Source organism: Rhinoraja longicauda, chromosome 42 (assembly GCF_053455715.1).
Source record: "Rhinoraja longicauda isolate Sanriku21f chromosome 42, sRhiLon1.1, whole genome shotgun sequence".
NCBI classification, from domain to species: Eukaryota; Metazoa; Chordata; class Chondrichthyes; order Rajiformes; family Arhynchobatidae; genus Rhinoraja; species Rhinoraja longicauda.
In genome coordinates, this window is record NC_135994.1 from 11,132,331 (window position 1) to 11,150,177 (window position 17,847).

At 43.1% G+C, this 17,847-nt stretch overlaps 1 protein-coding gene across 7 annotated transcripts in view; it reads left to right on the top strand.

Annotated features, from left to right (window-relative positions):
• The window catches only part of spryd3 (SPRY domain containing 3), a 231,416-nt gene that overhangs the window by 112,188 nt on the left and 101,381 nt on the right, over positions 1 to 17,847 (top strand). For all 7 annotated transcript variants that reach the window (XM_078431330.1, XM_078431331.1, XM_078431329.1 and 4 more), the window contains exon 7: positions 10,664 to 10,813. In XM_078431330.1, coding sequence (XP_078287456.1) covers positions 10,664 to 10,813 — 150 coding nt within the window. The remainder of the gene's footprint in view (positions 1 to 10,663; positions 10,814 to 17,847) is intronic.

Consider the following 17,847-nt stretch of genomic DNA (forward strand, 5'->3'; position numbering starts at 1 on the left):
CATGCTGTAAGACTGACGATATAGAAAGATTATACAGGTCATTGCATTAAACATTTTTAGGTTGCACAAATACTTTTTTTGTCTTGTTGTAATGGAGTTGTTGTTCTCGAGTTGTAGATTGACTACAGCTGAAGAATAGAAATTCTATATCGTAGGCAACTTCCTTTTTATTTACAGAATGATGCATTGGAGCACGAGATTTCCTGCTGAAGAATTTTTAAAAAAAAAGTAAACTTGACTTGTCAACTTGAATCCAAGCCTTTTGAATGCAGCGCAAGAGTATTCAAACTGGGTAGCTTAAATGTGTAGGAAAACTCATATTTCACTTGGGCAGCTTACACCTGAGCGGTACGAATATTGACGTCTCTAACTTCAAGTAACCCTTGCTTTCCCTCTCTCCATCCATCCCCTTCCCAGTTCTCCCACCAGTCTGACTGTCCCTGATTACATTTGATCTCAGTTAACTTTGTTGTCACCTTCTCCCAGCTAACAATGTGAGCAGGTGGGACATGAGCTGCATCTCTTTTGATCTGCATCTCTTGAGCTGCATCTCTTTTGATGTCTCATTTTCCTGTGTCTCACCTTACACTTCCTTATCTCTGTGTCTCCCTTTCCCCTGACTCTCAGTCTGAAGAACGGTCTCGACCCGAAACTTCACCCATTCCTCTTTCCAGAGATAAGAGTTCCGCTGAGTTACTCCAGCATTTTGTGCCTATCTTCGGGTAGCTTAAATTCTAGGTGGAGACCTTAAGACTAATGGAAGAATCAAGCTGGCAGGATAGTAGCTTGCTCGCACATTATGCCGACAACTGTGTCGGACTGGGCACATGGCTTTCTTTTAATGTGCTAAATAATTCCATTTGGAATTTTATTTTTTAAAATAATGAAGTCAATAATTTGAGAGTCTGTGCATTTGCACAACACAATTTCTATATTTTAACCCAGTGTCCCCACTAAAAGATCTGTTGTAATTGTGTTCAAATGATTTCTGCTAAATGTGATGATATCAATGGTTCCTCGAAGGCAGTTGCTAAACAGAAGCAATGATCCTCTTTTCATTGAATCAGAACATATTCCAGCCTAAACAAAAGTTCATTCAACACATCACAGCTACCACAATATTTTCAGGAAAGCCACCTGGTCTAATTCACTCACTTGCTCCCCCCCCCCCCCTCCCCTCCCGCCACCTTCTTAGGCAGTCCTTCTGGATTCTTGCGAACTTGGGCAGAGCTGTTCCTAAACCAAGCTGTGATGCAACCCAACAGTATGCTTTCTATGGTGCATCTGTAGAAGTTTGTGAGAGTCATTGGAGATGTTGAATTTCTTCTGTATGTAGAGGCGTGGTGTATCACCTTGGCTGTCACATCAATGTGATTGGTCCATGACAGATCATTGATCATATTAATGCCAAGGAACTTGAAGCTCTCAACCATTTCCACTTCCACGCCATTGGGGCATGTACTCCTCCATGCTTCCTGCAGTCAGTAACTAGCAAAGGTAATAGAGCAGAGCAAGATAGACCACTCGACCCTAAAAACCGTAGGATGTCACGGCGCCATTTTAGTAGGCAAAACTTGCAGAAACATTTAAAAAGAAAAATAGCAAAAATCTGTGAATTGATAGATGAGATATATTCTGCATTTTAATGGTATCATCACACATACTGTTCCCCCACAACACTGATTACACTGCGAGAGGCATAGCGAACGGTGGGGTTTGCTTACTAAAATGGCGGACATTACGCTCTTTTGCGTACTACACTTCAGTACAGGCGATTTCAACAGAGTGGTCCATCTTGCTTCTCTAGTATCTTTGGTAACTAGCTCCTCAATCTTGCTGACATTGAGGGAGAGCTTATTGGCCTGACACTGTCACTAAGTTCTCTATTTCCTACCTGTACCCCATCTTGTCTATGTTCATGATTCATCCCAACACAATGGTGTCATCTGCAAATTTGTCAATGAAGTTAGAGCTGAATTTGGCCATCCATTCGTAAGTGTATGAGTGTACAGTCGGGAGTATGATAGAGGACTGAGAATGCATTTTGCCGCCAGGACAGAATTAATTAAAGAGAAATACCAAAAGATTAATAAGGAAAAGATCTGAAAAGAATTGGCTAGTGAGATTGTTGATATGTTGGTTTTGACTTTAGAAACTTGCCTAGACTCAAATCAGGTTTCATTAGATTGGAAAATAGCAAATGCAGGTGTAGGTTTATTATCATCACATGTACCGAGGTACAATGAAAAGCTTTGTATTGCATGCAGTCCAAACAGGTCAAACATACCATACAGAAATACAATCAAGTCAAACTAAATACAGTAGTAGAGCAAAGAGAGGGATACACAGTACAGAATATAGTGCTCAGCATTGTAATGCAAGAATTCCATAGACAAAGACAAATATCCCAATGGGATAGAAGTGAAGTAGACAGGACCGTAGCTTATGGAAGGGCCGTTCAGAAGCCTGATAACAAAGGGGAAGAAACTGTTCCTGAGTCTGGTGGTGCGTGCTTTCCAGTTTCTGTATCCCACGCCTGATGGGAGTACGACCTGTGTGGGACAAGTCTTTGATTATGTTCACTGCTTTCCCGAGGCAGCGTGAAGTGTAGATGGAATTCCTTGTGTCAAAAAGGGAGACAGAAAGCCGGAAACTACAGGCAGTTAGCTTAATATCTGTCCCAAGGAAAATGTTAGAAGCTATTATTAGAGTTATTATAGCAGGACACTTCAAAAACAAAATGTCAATGTAATCAGGCAAAGTTGACATGTTTTGTGAAAGGGATTTCATGTTTGACTAATTTATTGGAGTTCTGGGAAGAAGTAACATGCTGTGGATTTAGTGAAACGAGTACTATACAGAGTTAATACTCTGGGGAGTGTTGTCGAGCAGAGGGATCTTGGAGTACCATACTTAGATTTCCAGAAAGCATTTATCAAGGCACCGCATCAAAGGATGTTGTGGTGAATAAAAGATCACAGTATAGGATGTAATGTTGACATGGCCAACTTAAAATAGAGAATAGATATAATTGAGTATTTTCCTGGCATGCAAGATGTAACAAGGATCGGAGCTGCTTATGCAGAAGTGATTTGGATATGGCTGATAGATTTGCCAGTGACACAGTGTTGGGTAGGAAAGTAAGTTTTGAAGAGGATATCAGGTTACAGATGGGCCAAATGTGTGGGAAACGATTTGGCAAATGTAGTTTGATGTGGGGACATGGGGAATTGTGAAATTGTCCATTTTGGCAGGAAGAATAAAAAGCCTATTATCTAAATGGTGAGATTGGGGAGTTTTGAGATGCCTGGGGATTTGTGTGTCCTAGTGCCTAATATGCAGGAGAAACAAGTCATTGGGAAAACTAATGGAATGTTATTGCTTATTGTATGAGGAACTGAATGCAAAATTTGGGAAATTATGCTTCAGATGTATAAGACATTGGAAATGTAAGGAGTTGCATTTTGGGAAGTCTAACATGGGCAGGACCAACACAGTGAATGGTAGGACTCTGGGGAGTGTTGTCGAGCAGAGGGATCTTGGAGTGCAGATGCATGGTTCCTTGAAGGTGGAGTCGCAGATAGATCGGGTGGTCAAAAAGGCTTTTGGCATATTGTTCTTCACCAGTCAAAGTATTGAGTATAGAAGTTGGGAGGTCATGTTACAGTTGTATAAGACGTTGGTGAGGCAGTATTGTGTTCTGTTCTGGGCACCATGTTATAGGAAAGATGTTGTCAATCTGGAAAGGGTACAGAAAAGATTTACTGGATGTTGCCAGGACTAGAGGGTCTAGAGCTATAGGGAGAGGTTGAGTAGGCTGGGATTCTATTCCTTGGAGCGCAGGAGGATGAGGGGTGATCTTACAGAGGCGTATAAAATCATGAGAGAAATAGATCGGGTAGACGCACAGTCTCTTGCCCAGAGTAGGTGAATCGAGGACCAGAGGACATAGGTTTAAGGTGAATGGGAAAAGATTTAATAGGAATCTGAGAGGTATCTTTTTCCCACAAAGGGTGGTGGGTGTATGGAACAAGCTGCCAGAGGAGGTAGTTGAGGCTGGGACTATCTCAACATTTAAGAAACAGTTAGACAGGTACATGGATAGGACAGGTTTGGAGGGATATGGGCCAAACGTGGGCAGTTGGGACTTGTGTAGCTGGAACATGTTGGCCGGTGTGGGCATGTTGGGCCAAAAGGCCTGTTTCCACACTGTATCACTCTATGACTCTATAACCACACCTGGAATACTGTATTGGTCTCCTTATTCAATAAGGAATGAGAGTGTATTGTAGTTGAGAAAAGGTTGCCTTGACTAATACCTGGAATGGGTAGGTTGTCTTGTGAAGAAAAGTTGGTCAGGGTCTGCTCAACCATGATCCCCTTAACTTTCCCACTTTTCAAATCCTTGCAGAAGAGTTAAAGGTCTCTGCTTGATGAATGATTTGTGGCAGAGAGTTCAACATTCAAATGAGCTTTCATTAAGCCAACATTTTCAAGCCCGATACTCTTTTGGCGATAAAATTGAATTTGCATCCTCTCATTTACAGAGTCATTAATTATTGGAAATAATCTTGTTATTTCTTGCAATGTTCTCCCTTTGAAATAAAACCCCTCTTGTCGCTAGTCGCTCTTCTGCATTGCAATCACTCATTCCTGGCAACCTCCAGTGACTCAAAATTGTAGCTATTGCATTACTGTTGCATCCTATTTTCCTAAAGCTGTGCATATTGATGAACTCAAATAAAAGAAAATCTCATTGTATCATTCCAACACTTAACATCCTCTCCACATCCATTCTATCTATGCCTTTTATTATTCTGTAAGTTTCAATGAGATCTCCTGCTCATCCAAAAAACTCCAGCGAGTACAGGCCCAGAGCTGTCAAATGCTCTTGCTAAGGATTGGAGTTCATTCCCAACAGAATTCAACAAAGAATTTCACTCGTCTTACGCTGGGGTAGGAAATGGGCAAAAACAAAAACAGGTGGGGAGAGATAAAGGAGTGATGGGTTACAGGGTAACTTTAGCACAGACGCATTCACAAACTGACAAGGCAAGCCGGAAACGCAACCAACACCAGTAAACTGCTCAGGTACAAAGATTGTTACAGAGTGATACGGCGCGTAAACAGGCCCTCTCGGCCCAACTTGCCCACACCGGCCAACATGCCCCATCTACACTAGTCCCACCTGCCCGCGTTTGGCCCATATCCCTCTGAACCTGTCTTATCCGTGTACCTGTCCCAATGTTTCTTAAACGTTGCGATAGTATCTGCCTCAACTACCTCCTCCGGCAGCTCGTTCCATACACCCACCACTTTTTGCATGACAAAGTTGCCCCTCAGGTTCTAATTAACTCTCTTCTTGTTTGTGGTCTAACATATTATTTCTCCATTTCTCTCGTCTGTTTTCCACTTTGTCTTAATTTCAAAGAACAATTCTTATTTTCAGATTCCCCATCGTTCCATCTCCAGCTTTGGCAGCACCCAGGTAACTGTGTGCCCTCATTTGCATTGCCTCACCATTAGCAACCATGCTTTGTCCCTGAGCAGAGTTCACTCCCTAAACTTCCCAACCTCTCTGCTTAAAACCCAGTTTGGCCATGATTTTCTTCATCTGGCCAGTATTTCCTGAAGTAGCTCCCTGTCAAACTATATAAAAGCAGAACACAAAAAATGTGAAATACAAACACTGATAGAAATGCTCAGCTGGTGCCAGATGCTGCTTGACCTGGTGAGAATTTCCATCATGTTTTGGTTTTATTATTGTGTAAATGTTATCATCGTGATGAAGTGACTTGGAATGTTATAACACATTAAAGGTGCCATATAAATACAAGCTATTGTTCTATCATTTGATATTCTGCTGATTGTCCACAGTTGTCCCTGCTTCCTCGTGCCCATGTTGCATTCTTTCTTCAGGGCTTTAGGGCGCTGTGGTTTTGGTTGCTTTGTGGTTACGGCCCTGTTTCTCCAACATTGCAAGTCCTCCTCCCTCGGTCCTCGTTGTGTTCCAACACCATTTTTGCCAAGGCTTAAGAAATCTCGGTCCTTGGTGTTGATACGATATGATCAGGCATGTGAATTTTCCGCGTTTCCGCGGATTTCAGCGTTTTAAAAATCCAATTACCGCGCTTTTTGCATGGTTTCTGCGTTTTTCACTTTGTCAAATAAACGGAGAAATTGAATAGAAAAAAACAAAGAAAAAAAAACAATGTACAGACCTGTAATGAACACTGGGGTTCCGCTAGAGATCGCTAGGGGTTCCGCGAGAAATCCGCCGCGCGCCCTGGAAGTCTCCCCGAAAATGTGGCACCTAGGCTGGGCAAGGCAGCCAATCTCAACCTCATCGGGACTTCCATGGCCGATCGGTGGGCTGAATTTGCAACCTGCGGCCGGGGCTCTGGAACTCGGAGCTAGAGCCAGCACATCTATCCCCATAGCCGACATCCTTGGCCTGCTGAATAAACCAGCAAAACTCTGGAACCAAGAGTGCCAGAAAATCAGTGGTGGAACTGTAATGAGTACATATTAAATTTAAGTGCAAGATTATATAACTAAATTAATGAAGACAGAGTTAAAATACAGCAGAAAAGCCAATTACCACCTTTATGGACTGATTATCAATTAATGTGCGAATTTACTTCAAAATGTTATTAGTGTACAGTGACATATTCACATTATTTTGTAATGTCTGTTTTTACTTTGAAATGCATTAAAAGAGGCTTGAAACTGGTCATTTTGTGTGTACATTATCAAAAATGTTCCAATTGTTTGACCCCCACTGTACACCTCGCGCAAGGGCTCGGCTCTTTTCCTCTTTGTTTTACCCTCACTCACATGCCTGTACGATAGAACCTTATTTATCCCAGGAGAGAAATTGATCTGCCAAATGTCATAAAACATGAAACATGAAATTAAAGTGAGGAGTGGAAAGGATTGGGGATGTGTCAAGATTGGGGAGGGGGTTGGGGAGGAGGGCATTCTGTACTACATCTTGGTGGAACCAGTCTTTTGCTGGTTGACCTGTGTGTCATGGAGGGGGTGAGCTGTATTTATTCCTTGTCGTTTCCTTCTCAAATGTTACAGTATGTCATCTCATTGCTAATTACTTATGGATGCTTGTTTTATTGTCTTCAATTGTGATGGTATCCTGCACTGTGGTCCTCGTTTCTAATTTTTGTCATAATTATGACATAATTATTTAATTTTGGACATAATTATTTAAGTTGCATTAAACCTTGCAAAGATGTGCTGCCAGCCATGTAATATAAGTGAACATGATAGTGCTATTTGTATTTTTATCCAGATATCTGGTCCTGGCTGCTAAGTTGCAGTTTGGCCCATCAAAGAGTCATAGTTATACACAGACAGGCCATTTGGCCGATCATGTCCATGCTGACTACCAAGTACCCATCTTTACTAACCCCTTTACCAACACTTGGTCTGTACCCTTCTCTGCCTCAGTGAAGGAATGTGTAGGAATGAACTGCAGATGCTGGTTTAAATCGAAGGTAGACACAAAATGCTGGAGTAACTCAATGGGACAGGCAACATCTCTGGAGAGAAGGAATGGGTGACGTTTCGGGTCGAGACCCTTCTTCGGACTGATGTCAGGGGAGTGGGCGGGACAGAGATAGAATGTTGTTGGAGACAGTAAGACTAGTGGGAGAACTGGGAAGGGGGAGGGGATGGAGAGGGAAAGCAAGGGCTATTTGAAGTTAGAGAAGTCAATGTTCATAATGCTGGGGTGTGAGCTGCCCAAACGAAATATGGGATGCTGTTCCTCCAATTTGCGCTGGGCCTCACTCTGACAATGGAGGAGGCCCAGGACAGAAAGGTCAGACTGGGAATGGGAGGGGGAGTTGAGGTGCTGAGCCACCGGGAGATCAGGTTGGTTAAGGCGGACTGAGGGGAGGTGTTCAGCGAAACGATCGTCGAGCCTGCACTTGGTCTCGCCGATGTAGAGAAGTTGACACCTGGAACAGCGGATACAGTAGATGAGGTTGGAGCAGGCGCAAATGAACCTCTGCCTCACCTGGAAAGACTGTCGGGGTCCTTGGATGGAGTCGAGAGGGGAGGTAAAGGGACAGGTGTTGCATCTCCTGTGGTTGCAGGGGAAAGTACATGGGGAGGGGGTGGTTTGGGTGGGAAGGGACGAGTTGACCAGGGATTTGCGGAGGGATTCAGGTGCCGGTCTAGATATTTCCTAAATGTTGTGAGAGTCTCTGCCTCTATTACCTCTGCCCCGCTCCTCAGGCAGAGCGTTCGACATTACAACCACCCTCGGTGAAAACAAACCTTCTTCCGATCCCCTCCATACCTCTTGCCTCTTACCCTATGCCCTCTAGTTTTAGATATAAAGTCGTACAGCATGGAGTCAAGCCCTTCAGTCCAACTTCCCCATGCTGATCAAGATGCCCCATCTACACTAGTCCCACCAGTCTGCATTTGGCCTGTATCCCTCTCAGCCTTTTATATCCATGTACCTGTTCAATGTCTTTAAAATGTTGTTATAGTACCTGCCTCAAATACCTTCTCTGGAAGCTTGTTCCACACACCCACCACCCTCTGTGTGACGTTGCACCTCGGGTTCCTATTAGATTTTCCCCTCTCACCTTCAATCTATGACTTGTGGTTCTTGATTCCCCTACATACCTTAGCGGTTGTCATGGGTTTTGTTCTCTATGAGCATAAATGTTGCTACTTATATCGGCCAACTCAGGGAAGCTAACTAACTGCTGCAGATGAACAGTGCCATCTTCAAAAAGCCCCTGGAACAGGAACTGTTATTTCAAAATGAGCTTCACATATGGGCAGGTATCCAAGGCCACTGGCAAAATATGTGAGCATTGGTCATATGTGATAGGAGCAGAATGAGACCATTCAGCCCATCAAGTCTACTCCGCCATTCAATCATGGCTGATTTATCTTTCCCTCTCAACCCCATTCTCCTTCCTTATCCCCATAACCCCTGACATCCGTACTAATCAAGAATGTATCCATCACTGTCTTAAAAATATCCATTGACTTGACCTCGACAGTATTCTGTTGCAGTGAATCCCACAAATTCACCACATCTCTGACTGAAGAAATTCCCCCTCATCTTAATAACGGAACGTCCTTTTATTCTGAGGCTGTGCCCTCTGGTCCCAGACTCTCCCACTAGTGGATACATCCTCTACACATCCACTCTATCCAGGCCATGTTAAATTACAGAATATTAACCTGCCCTGTTATTCTTGTACTGTTTGATTCCAGCATGGCACATTTATACAGGGAAGAGCTGTTTGTTTGAGTTAAGTAGAAGTGCAAGGTTTGGTGCTATTGAGGTACTTCACATATAGGTTTGACATTTTTCTGAAGTGTAATGTCTTTTCCCAACCCCCCCATGATATATAACTTGCTTGTGATTTTGTTCTTGAGTATTTTAAGATGGTTTCAAACTGCAACGTGATCTGAAAAAAAAAGTCCTGATGTGGTCACCTTGTGACTGTTTCTGTTAGTGTTGCTATTGGAAATCTGCTCTGTTTTGGTGGTTTGGGATGGCAATGTCTCAGTTATAGCTTGTCGTAGCAGATGAAAGTGTGAGTGCCAAATGTTTATGTAAATGCAAAATTGGGTGACAGTCCAAATATATATTTAAAATGTCCTTTTGGATTTATGGAGCTTGGTGTTCACAACAGCTGCACGAGTGCATTCATGGAGCCAAGGCAGCCTCGTAACTTTACTGCATTCAGCCTGTGCAAGAAGGTTACGAAGAGTTGCCATAACCCAAAGTTTGCACGCTTCTTGTGTGAATTGAACTGTTAATCTCATGACGTCTCTTATTAAGCTCTGCAAAGCAGCTATGTTAGGGTGATATAGAGCTATGGTAATATCCTCAGATGCCGCCGCTGTTTAGTTAGTTTCAGGCAGGGCAGATGGAACCACTGTAGTTTGAGCCTTAATCTGGGAAGAAGAGCTTTAGATGGACACAAAATGCTAGAGTAACTCAGCAGGTCAAGCAGCATCTCTGGAGAAAAGGAATAGGTGACGTTTCACAGAGTGCTGGAGTAACTCAGCGGGTCAGGCAGCATCTCTGGAGATAAGGTTTCAGGTCAAGACCTGAATTGTCACCTATTCCTTTTCTCCAGAGATGCTGCCTGTCCCGCTGAGTTACTCCAGCACTCTGTGAAACTTCACCTATTCCTTTTCTCCAGAGATGCTGCCTGACCCGCTGAGATACTCCGGCATTTTGGGTCTGTCTTTGGTGTAAACCAGCATCTGTAGTTTCTCCCTACACAAGAAGGACTTTAGCTGTGGTTCCTGCTCCTTCCATTCACCCAGTGATCAATCTCCCTACCCCACAACTTCTACAGTGTTGAGAACAGGATCGTGCTTGCTTCCATGGGCTGATAATGCCACACATTCACATGAAATATTACTGCCATAAAAATTGCAGAGAACCTGGGGGGCTAGAATTTAGCATCCAGAGGAAAAAGGTAGAAAAGTGAATAAATTGGTGGTCGATACTTTACCATGCTTAAATGGACAGTTTTAAACTTTATATTTCAGGTTCTCCATTCTTTAAAAACAATGGAATAAGGTACTGTTTTTGGTTTACTGAATATCACTTTAATATCACTTTCCTTTCCTTCCCCATCCCTCCCTTGGCTTGTACTAGCTATTAGAATACGTCGGCAAAGGGAAGAGCATAATGGATGTGGGTCTGGCACAAGCAAGACATTCCCTCAGCACCAGAAGTCATTACTTCGAAGTCGAGATCGTTGACCCGGGTGAAAAATGCTACATTGCCTTGGGGTTGGCACGAAAGGTAGGTGGCAAAAAAATGCAGGTACATTTGCTACTTTAATTATTCTTTATGCTGAGAGCAGTGTTCATGTAGGGAATTGGAACAGCCAGTATCAGCACTAAGATTGCCCATCTCCTATCCTGACCCGACAATCCAAGAAAAGCATCCCTGATTTATTGATGGAAATGACTTCTATTTTCTGCTCCAGCTGTCCTTGTTGTGTCCTCAAGTTGTGAATCTGTGGAACTGTCTGCCTCAGAAGGCAGTGGAGGCCAATTCCCTGGATGCTTTCAAGAGAGTTAGATAGAGCTCTTAATGATAGCGGAGTCAAGGGATATGGGGAGAAGGCAGGAATGGGGTACTGATTGAGAATGATCAGCCATGAATGGCGGTGTTGGCTCGAAGGGCCGATTGGCCTACTCCTGTACCTATTGTCTATTGTCTATTGTGTTTCTGGGTGATATTGCTAAGTAGCATAAACGCACATTTTAAAGCGTTTCTAGATATATAGCAACGAATGAAACTGGAGGAACTGAGCGTATTAAGCAGTATCTGTGGCTGGAAAGGAGCGGTTGACGTTTTGGGTCAAAACCCTGCATCAGGTCTGGTATATATAGGGATCTATAACTGAATTCCAGACTGAAATTGCGCCAAGCAACAATGAAACGCAATTGAAAACTAAATAACCTTGGGCTCTTCATGTAGGGTGGACATCTTCATTTAAAGAAGCCCAGCTGTGGAAAGGAATTCTGCTATTTAATGTAGTTTAGTGTATTAGTTTAGTTTCGTTTATTCTGCAGTACTGTTATATTGAAAACCTACCATTTATTTTCAAATTCTTTATTCAACCTCTTCTTTGAAGTTACAATTTTAGTAGCTCTAAATGTTTGCGCGAATAATTTTGCATAGTACATCAACCTAATTCTTCTGAAGATCGGTAATGATTACCCTACATTTGTTCCCCTCTCTTGGACAGTACTGAAAGTAATTGTATCACTTGGTTTGCAATCAATGCCAACCATTTTTGTGTTGTCTCCTTCTCTGCCTCTCTGCAATTGAACATGCACAGTTTCTCATTTTTCCAGCTCTGGTAAATGGACCTGAAACAAGAACTATTTCTCCACCTGCTGAGTATTTCTGTCATTTTCTGTTTTTATTTTAGACAATGGTGGGGTGGGGAGAAGGGGTGGGGTGGTTGTTGGCTGAGTCAATGGTTGGGTGGTGGTGAGAAGATTGTGGAGCAGGGAGCAAGAGATGAGCAATCATAAGAGTTAAAGAAGGAACTTGTTTAGTGGAAGATAGAAACTTCTGACTGTAGTGGCCCAGATAGGGTGGAACATTTAACCAGCCAACTCCAGTTGAAACCTGCTTTCTAGATCTAGGGAGCTTGTGGACACAACAGAATTTTGTATAAGTAATGTTTAACTAGCATAGATGTCAACTGGCATGTTTTCACATGCCGAGCAGCCTTTCAGCACTAACAAGTCATGCACATGGGTGTGCCAAGATCAATTTTGGCACATAGCTTTCTGCTTCAAGCATTGAAAAGGTCCTCCTCCTTCACCCTATGCCCCTGGGTTATTGGCTGGCTTCTTGTTTAACCTATCTGTGCTGTAAATATTGCTTCCTTTGTTTCATAGAAAACCACAGATGAATCCAATTCTGCGTGCACCTAACATTCTCCAGCTGTGGTTGCATCCTCGAGAATCTCTTGTGGACTCTCTCTGTGTGGTGATCGCACCTGTATATAGCAACATTGGTCCTGCTCCAGCAAGACTACTACCCCGTTCTTTCCTCATTGTCCTATTCCTTAAAGTCAATGAAAGCAAGTACCCCACATGCCACTTTAAACGCAATCCCGATGGAGAGCCCACTCACTTTGTTGCATTCCAGATGTTAGGATTAAGGTTATTTTGGAAAGAATGGAAAAAATATTGTGGAAGGTGAGCAATTGATCGTGTTTAACGTGGGAGCCAAGGACACGGGAAATGTTTCCTGTAATAAATTTGAAAATGAGGAATCCGCACTTAAAAGAACAGTAATCTGCAGCTAAAGGGTGGAGTCAGGGTGAAGGTATTTAGCTGATCTCTGGGCCAGTCGTGGGAGTTTTGAATAAGTGAGTGTTTCCACAAGGATGGGCTACAGCTGAACAGGAAGGGGGTGGGGGGGGTTAATAAACTGGGAAGAGTTTAAACTGAGGGATTAAATCACTGAACTGAAGGGTGACGTACATAAACATAAACTGATGGTAGAAATTGGCACGTTAATCGTCGGAATAAAAAGTCGTCAGGGTTTTGATGCAGATGAAGTAAACGTTGAGGTGAGAAATCAAGTGAACTGTTACAGGCAGGAACCAGGTGATGCAGATACACTCAGTATGGTGGGACATCACAGATACAAGGAACCTTTTACATTTGTGGGATTGTGCTCGGGAACTAATTGTGGAAGGGAAATGGCAGCGGAAATCAGTAAACAGAGCAAGGAAATGACAAAGACAGTCCCAGGAGATCTTAATGAGCCAGTTGTTGAATGGCACAGGGAAGGAATAAACCAGAAAAGAGAATGGAATTCCTGCTACGTGTAGATCTCCTTCCTAGAACAGTGTGTCCGTGATGTGACAAAACAACAGGCTTGATTTGATCCAGTGACAGTGATGCAACTGATCAGATAAATGACAAAATGCAGTAAGCACTGGAAAGGGTACTCAAAGGTCAAATCGAAGAGGAAATGTTAGCATCAGAGGATGATTTTGGAGCATGTTGTGTCGCATCAGAGATGTCCTCATTCTTTAGGAAACGAGGGTACCCCTCTTCCATTATAGATGAGGCTCTCACTAGGGTCTCCTCTATATCCCGCAGCTCTGCTCTTGCTCCCCCTCTCCCCATTTGTAACAAGGATAGAGTCCCCCTTGTCTTCACCTTCCACCCCATCAGCTGTCGTGTACAACAAATTATCCTCCAACATTTCCGTCACCTCCAACGGAATCCCACTACTGGCCACATCTTCCCATCTCCACCCCTTTCTGCTTTCCGCAGAGACCATTCCCTCCGCAACTCTCTGGTCCACTCGTCCCTTCCCACCCAAACCACCCCCTCCCCAGGTACTTTCCCCTGCAACCGCAAGAGATGTAACACCTGTCCCTTTACCTCCCCCCTCAACTCCATCCAAGGACCCAAACAGTCTTTCCAGGTGAGGCAGAGGTTCACCTGCATTTCCTCCAACCTCAACTATTGTATCCGCTGCTCCAGATGTCAACTTCTCCACATCGGCGAGATCAAACGCAGTCTCGGCGATCGTTTCGCTCAACACCTTCGCTCAGTCCGCTTTAATCAACTTGATCAGCACTTCATCTCCCCTTCCCACTCCCAGTTTGACCTTTCTGTCATGGGCCTCCTCCAGTGTCATTGTGAGGCCCACCGCAAATTGGAGGAACAGCACCTCATATTTTACTTATGCAGTTTACACCCCAGCAGTATGAACATTGACTTCTCCAACTTCAGATAGTTCCTCTGTCCCTCTCTTTCCCCTCCCCCTTCCCAGTTCTCCCACTGTCTTCTAGTCTCCTACTACATCCTATCTTTGTCCCGCCCCCTCCCCTGTCATCAGTCTGAAGAAGGGTCTCGACCCGAAACGTCACCCATTCCTTCTCTCCTGAGATGCTGCCTGACCCGCTAAGTTACTCCAACATTTTGTGTCTACCTTCAATTTGAACCAGCATCTGCAGTTATTTTCCTACACATTTTGGTAAGGCTAGTGAGTTGGTTTCAGAAACTGGAGATAAAAATGTTGAAGTGAATTGTACCTGGAACCTATACGTTTGATAAGAATACCCAAAAGTCAGAATTTTATGCTACATTTAGATTTTTTCAGTCAGCCTTTCCACCAAATATTTATGAATTGCCTTTTTAATGTTTATAACATTCTCCATTTCATTGGTTTCTGATGAAAACTGATCGACATGTTTACTAATCCCTTTGTAAAGAGGTTCTGACTTAACAGGGTATCCATCATACATCTATTGCTGCCGATTCCAACTATACAGCTAAAAAAGACACAAAATGCTGGAGTTATGCTGCGGGTCAGGCAGCATCCCTGGAGAACGTGGAAATCTGCAGGTGTTGTTCAACGTCATTAGTTTCAGCGTATATGGAACAGAACTGAGTATTTTTTAAAGTATTAGCTGGTAACCTTTGGGATTCAGGGGGAATCAGTTGCTTCAGAGAAAAATGAACATGCCGATAGAACAGTCTGAAGAACGGTCCCGACCAGAAACATCACGTATCCTTTTCCTCCCGAGATGCTTCCCGAGATGCTTCCTGACCTGCTGAATTACCACTTTGTGTCTCCCTTTGGTATAAATCGGCATCTGCAATTCTTTGTTTCTACATGTAGATACAACAAATTATTAGCAAGGAAAATAACACATTAGTTATTTTCTAATGGGGTTGCTGAGAAAGAGTAGGGAAATCTATCTTCAATTATATAGGGCTCTGGGGAGGCCATAGCTAATGGACTGAACCCAATTTTCAATTTCCTGGGAATCCATGTTGATTAATGAAGCATCCATCTGCACTAATCTGGCACGAATCCCAAGTTTCCTTCCACATCTCCATGCACTCCATGCACAACTCCATGCACCATTGTCCTCTCTCATCCGTCCCTTACACGCTGAAACGAATGACGTTGAACAACATCTGCAAATTTCCATGCTTTCAAATATGCAGAAAACTCTCGACCCCTGCTACTTCTAGATTTCTGCTGATTAATCCAAATACTGCATTATATTGAAGCAATGGAATATGAAAGTAATGGTCAATTATTAGTATTCATTCTTTCTGCAGAATATAGTGAATAATGTTTCAGGTACTGACATTAAAATCCACCACCACCGTTGCGTTGTACAGTTGCGTGTTTGGGTCAAACACTATGGAAAGCTCACAACATCATGCAAAGTGTGTACAATAACTAGGTGAGCTTTTGGCACATTGTACAAGTTGCAGCTTTTTTAAAGATCTCTTAGTCTACCTCTCTATCCCTTTCAAGTATTTATCTAATTAGCATTTAAAAGTCACTGCTGGATCAGCTTCCACCAGCTATTTTGGCAGTATATATTTTTGGATTATATTCAATGTTTAGTTTAGTTTAGAGATACAGCGCGGAAACAGGCCCTTCAGCCTACCGAGTCCACACCGACCAGGGACCCCCGCACATTAACACTATCCTACACACACTTGGGACAATTTACATTTATTCCAAGCCAATTAATCTACAAACCTGTACGTCTTTGGAGTGTGGGAGGAAACCGTAGATCTTGGAGAAAATCTACGCGGTCAGGGGAAAAACGTACAAACTCTGTACAGACAGCACCCATAGTCGGGATTGAACCCAGGTCACAGGTGCTGCAAGCTCTGTAAGGCAGCAACTCTACCACTGCGCCACCCTACCACCATGAAAGAATTTAAAGAACCATTAAACATTCTCCCCCTCTCCGCCCCAAACCCCTGACAACCACTAACACGCTACTACCCCTGTTCATTACAGTCAGCAAGCCTTTCCCTCTCGCTTCTGCATTTTCTTTTCCAGCCTCCCTCCAAATCCCCGCTATTCTACCCGTGCTCTATTGCTGCCTTTCCCATTTACTATTTATCATTCTCGCTGCCTCTCTTCCCCTCCACCTCTGTTTACAAAACGAGAGCCAGTTTCCAGCCAGTCCACTTCACGGAGCACTTCACAAGGAGTCTCAAGGGGGGAGATAATAACAGATAAATTTGGCAAATTTATCACTGGGTTGCCAGCTGGGAACTTTGAACTATTAATGTTATCTTGTGCCAAGCCAAATTCTACATTTTCATCAGAGAGTCTCCATTTGGAAGTTGAGGTAGAGATCACTCGTGATCTGATTAATTAATGGAACAAGATTGAGGAGTTCAATGGTTTCCTCTTATTCTTGTCATGTTATGAACGGAAAAGAAAATTGGCTACAGACTTTCTAGGCATTAGCAAAAAGATGCCTTTGGAAAAACAAACATCATGCTTTCAGATTTTCTTACCACTTTCTGCTAAAATGTCATCCTATTTATTTTTGCAGTATCACATTTTAAACAGTGGAAAATATTGCAGTACTTTTGATTTTGACAGTTTCCCCTCTAACTGTTCTCCTCGCAAGTCTCTTTTACCAAGTACATTGTCTCCTGCTGTCTCCATCTTACAGGTGACAGACTCCCACAGCCAAACTGATAAAAGTGACACATTTCTAAAATATCTCTGAAGTCTAAAGTACAGCTTTACAGCACGGTCATGCAGGTAACTGATTCCAGCTGTGATCAAGTTGGAGTGACTAGTTGCAACATAGTGCCTAAGTTTACTGATGAGACAAAACTTAATGGGGAAGTAAGTTGTAAGGATGACAAGAAGAGATATACAGTAGGTGGGTTACAGGACCAGCCAAATGGTGAAACGAGAAGTTATACACATTATGTTATGCACGGAATAGATACGTTAAATGCAGAGTCTTGTATCCAGAATAGATTAATTAAAAATCTGGGGCATAGGTTTAAAGTGAGAGGACCAAGATGTAATAGGAACCCGAGAGGTAACTTTTTCACAAAGAGGGTGGTGGATGTATGGAACAAGCTGCCAGGGGTGGTAGTTGAGGCAAGCACTATCACAATATTTAAAAACAAATTTGGACAGGTACATGGATAGGATAGGTTCAGAGGGATAAGAGCCAAAAGCAGGCAGGTGGGATTAGTGAAGTTGGGGCATGTTTGTTGGCGTGGGCAAGTTGGGCCGAAGAGCTTGTTTCTATGCTGTATAACTGACACTGACTAAGCCATGGTTGACAGTGCTGTTAATTGCCCCTAGTGTGTAAGGAGTGGATGAGAAAGTAGGGTAACATAGAACTAGTGTGAAAGACTTAGTGGGCCAAAGGACCTGTTTCTATGCTGTATCTTTAAGCTAAACAAATATTTCTTTAATACTCGGTAGCCTGGATTATATAACCTGCTCAATCTTCCCTTTTAACCAGTTTTCTGCTTTCAACGTGTTGGGGTCCT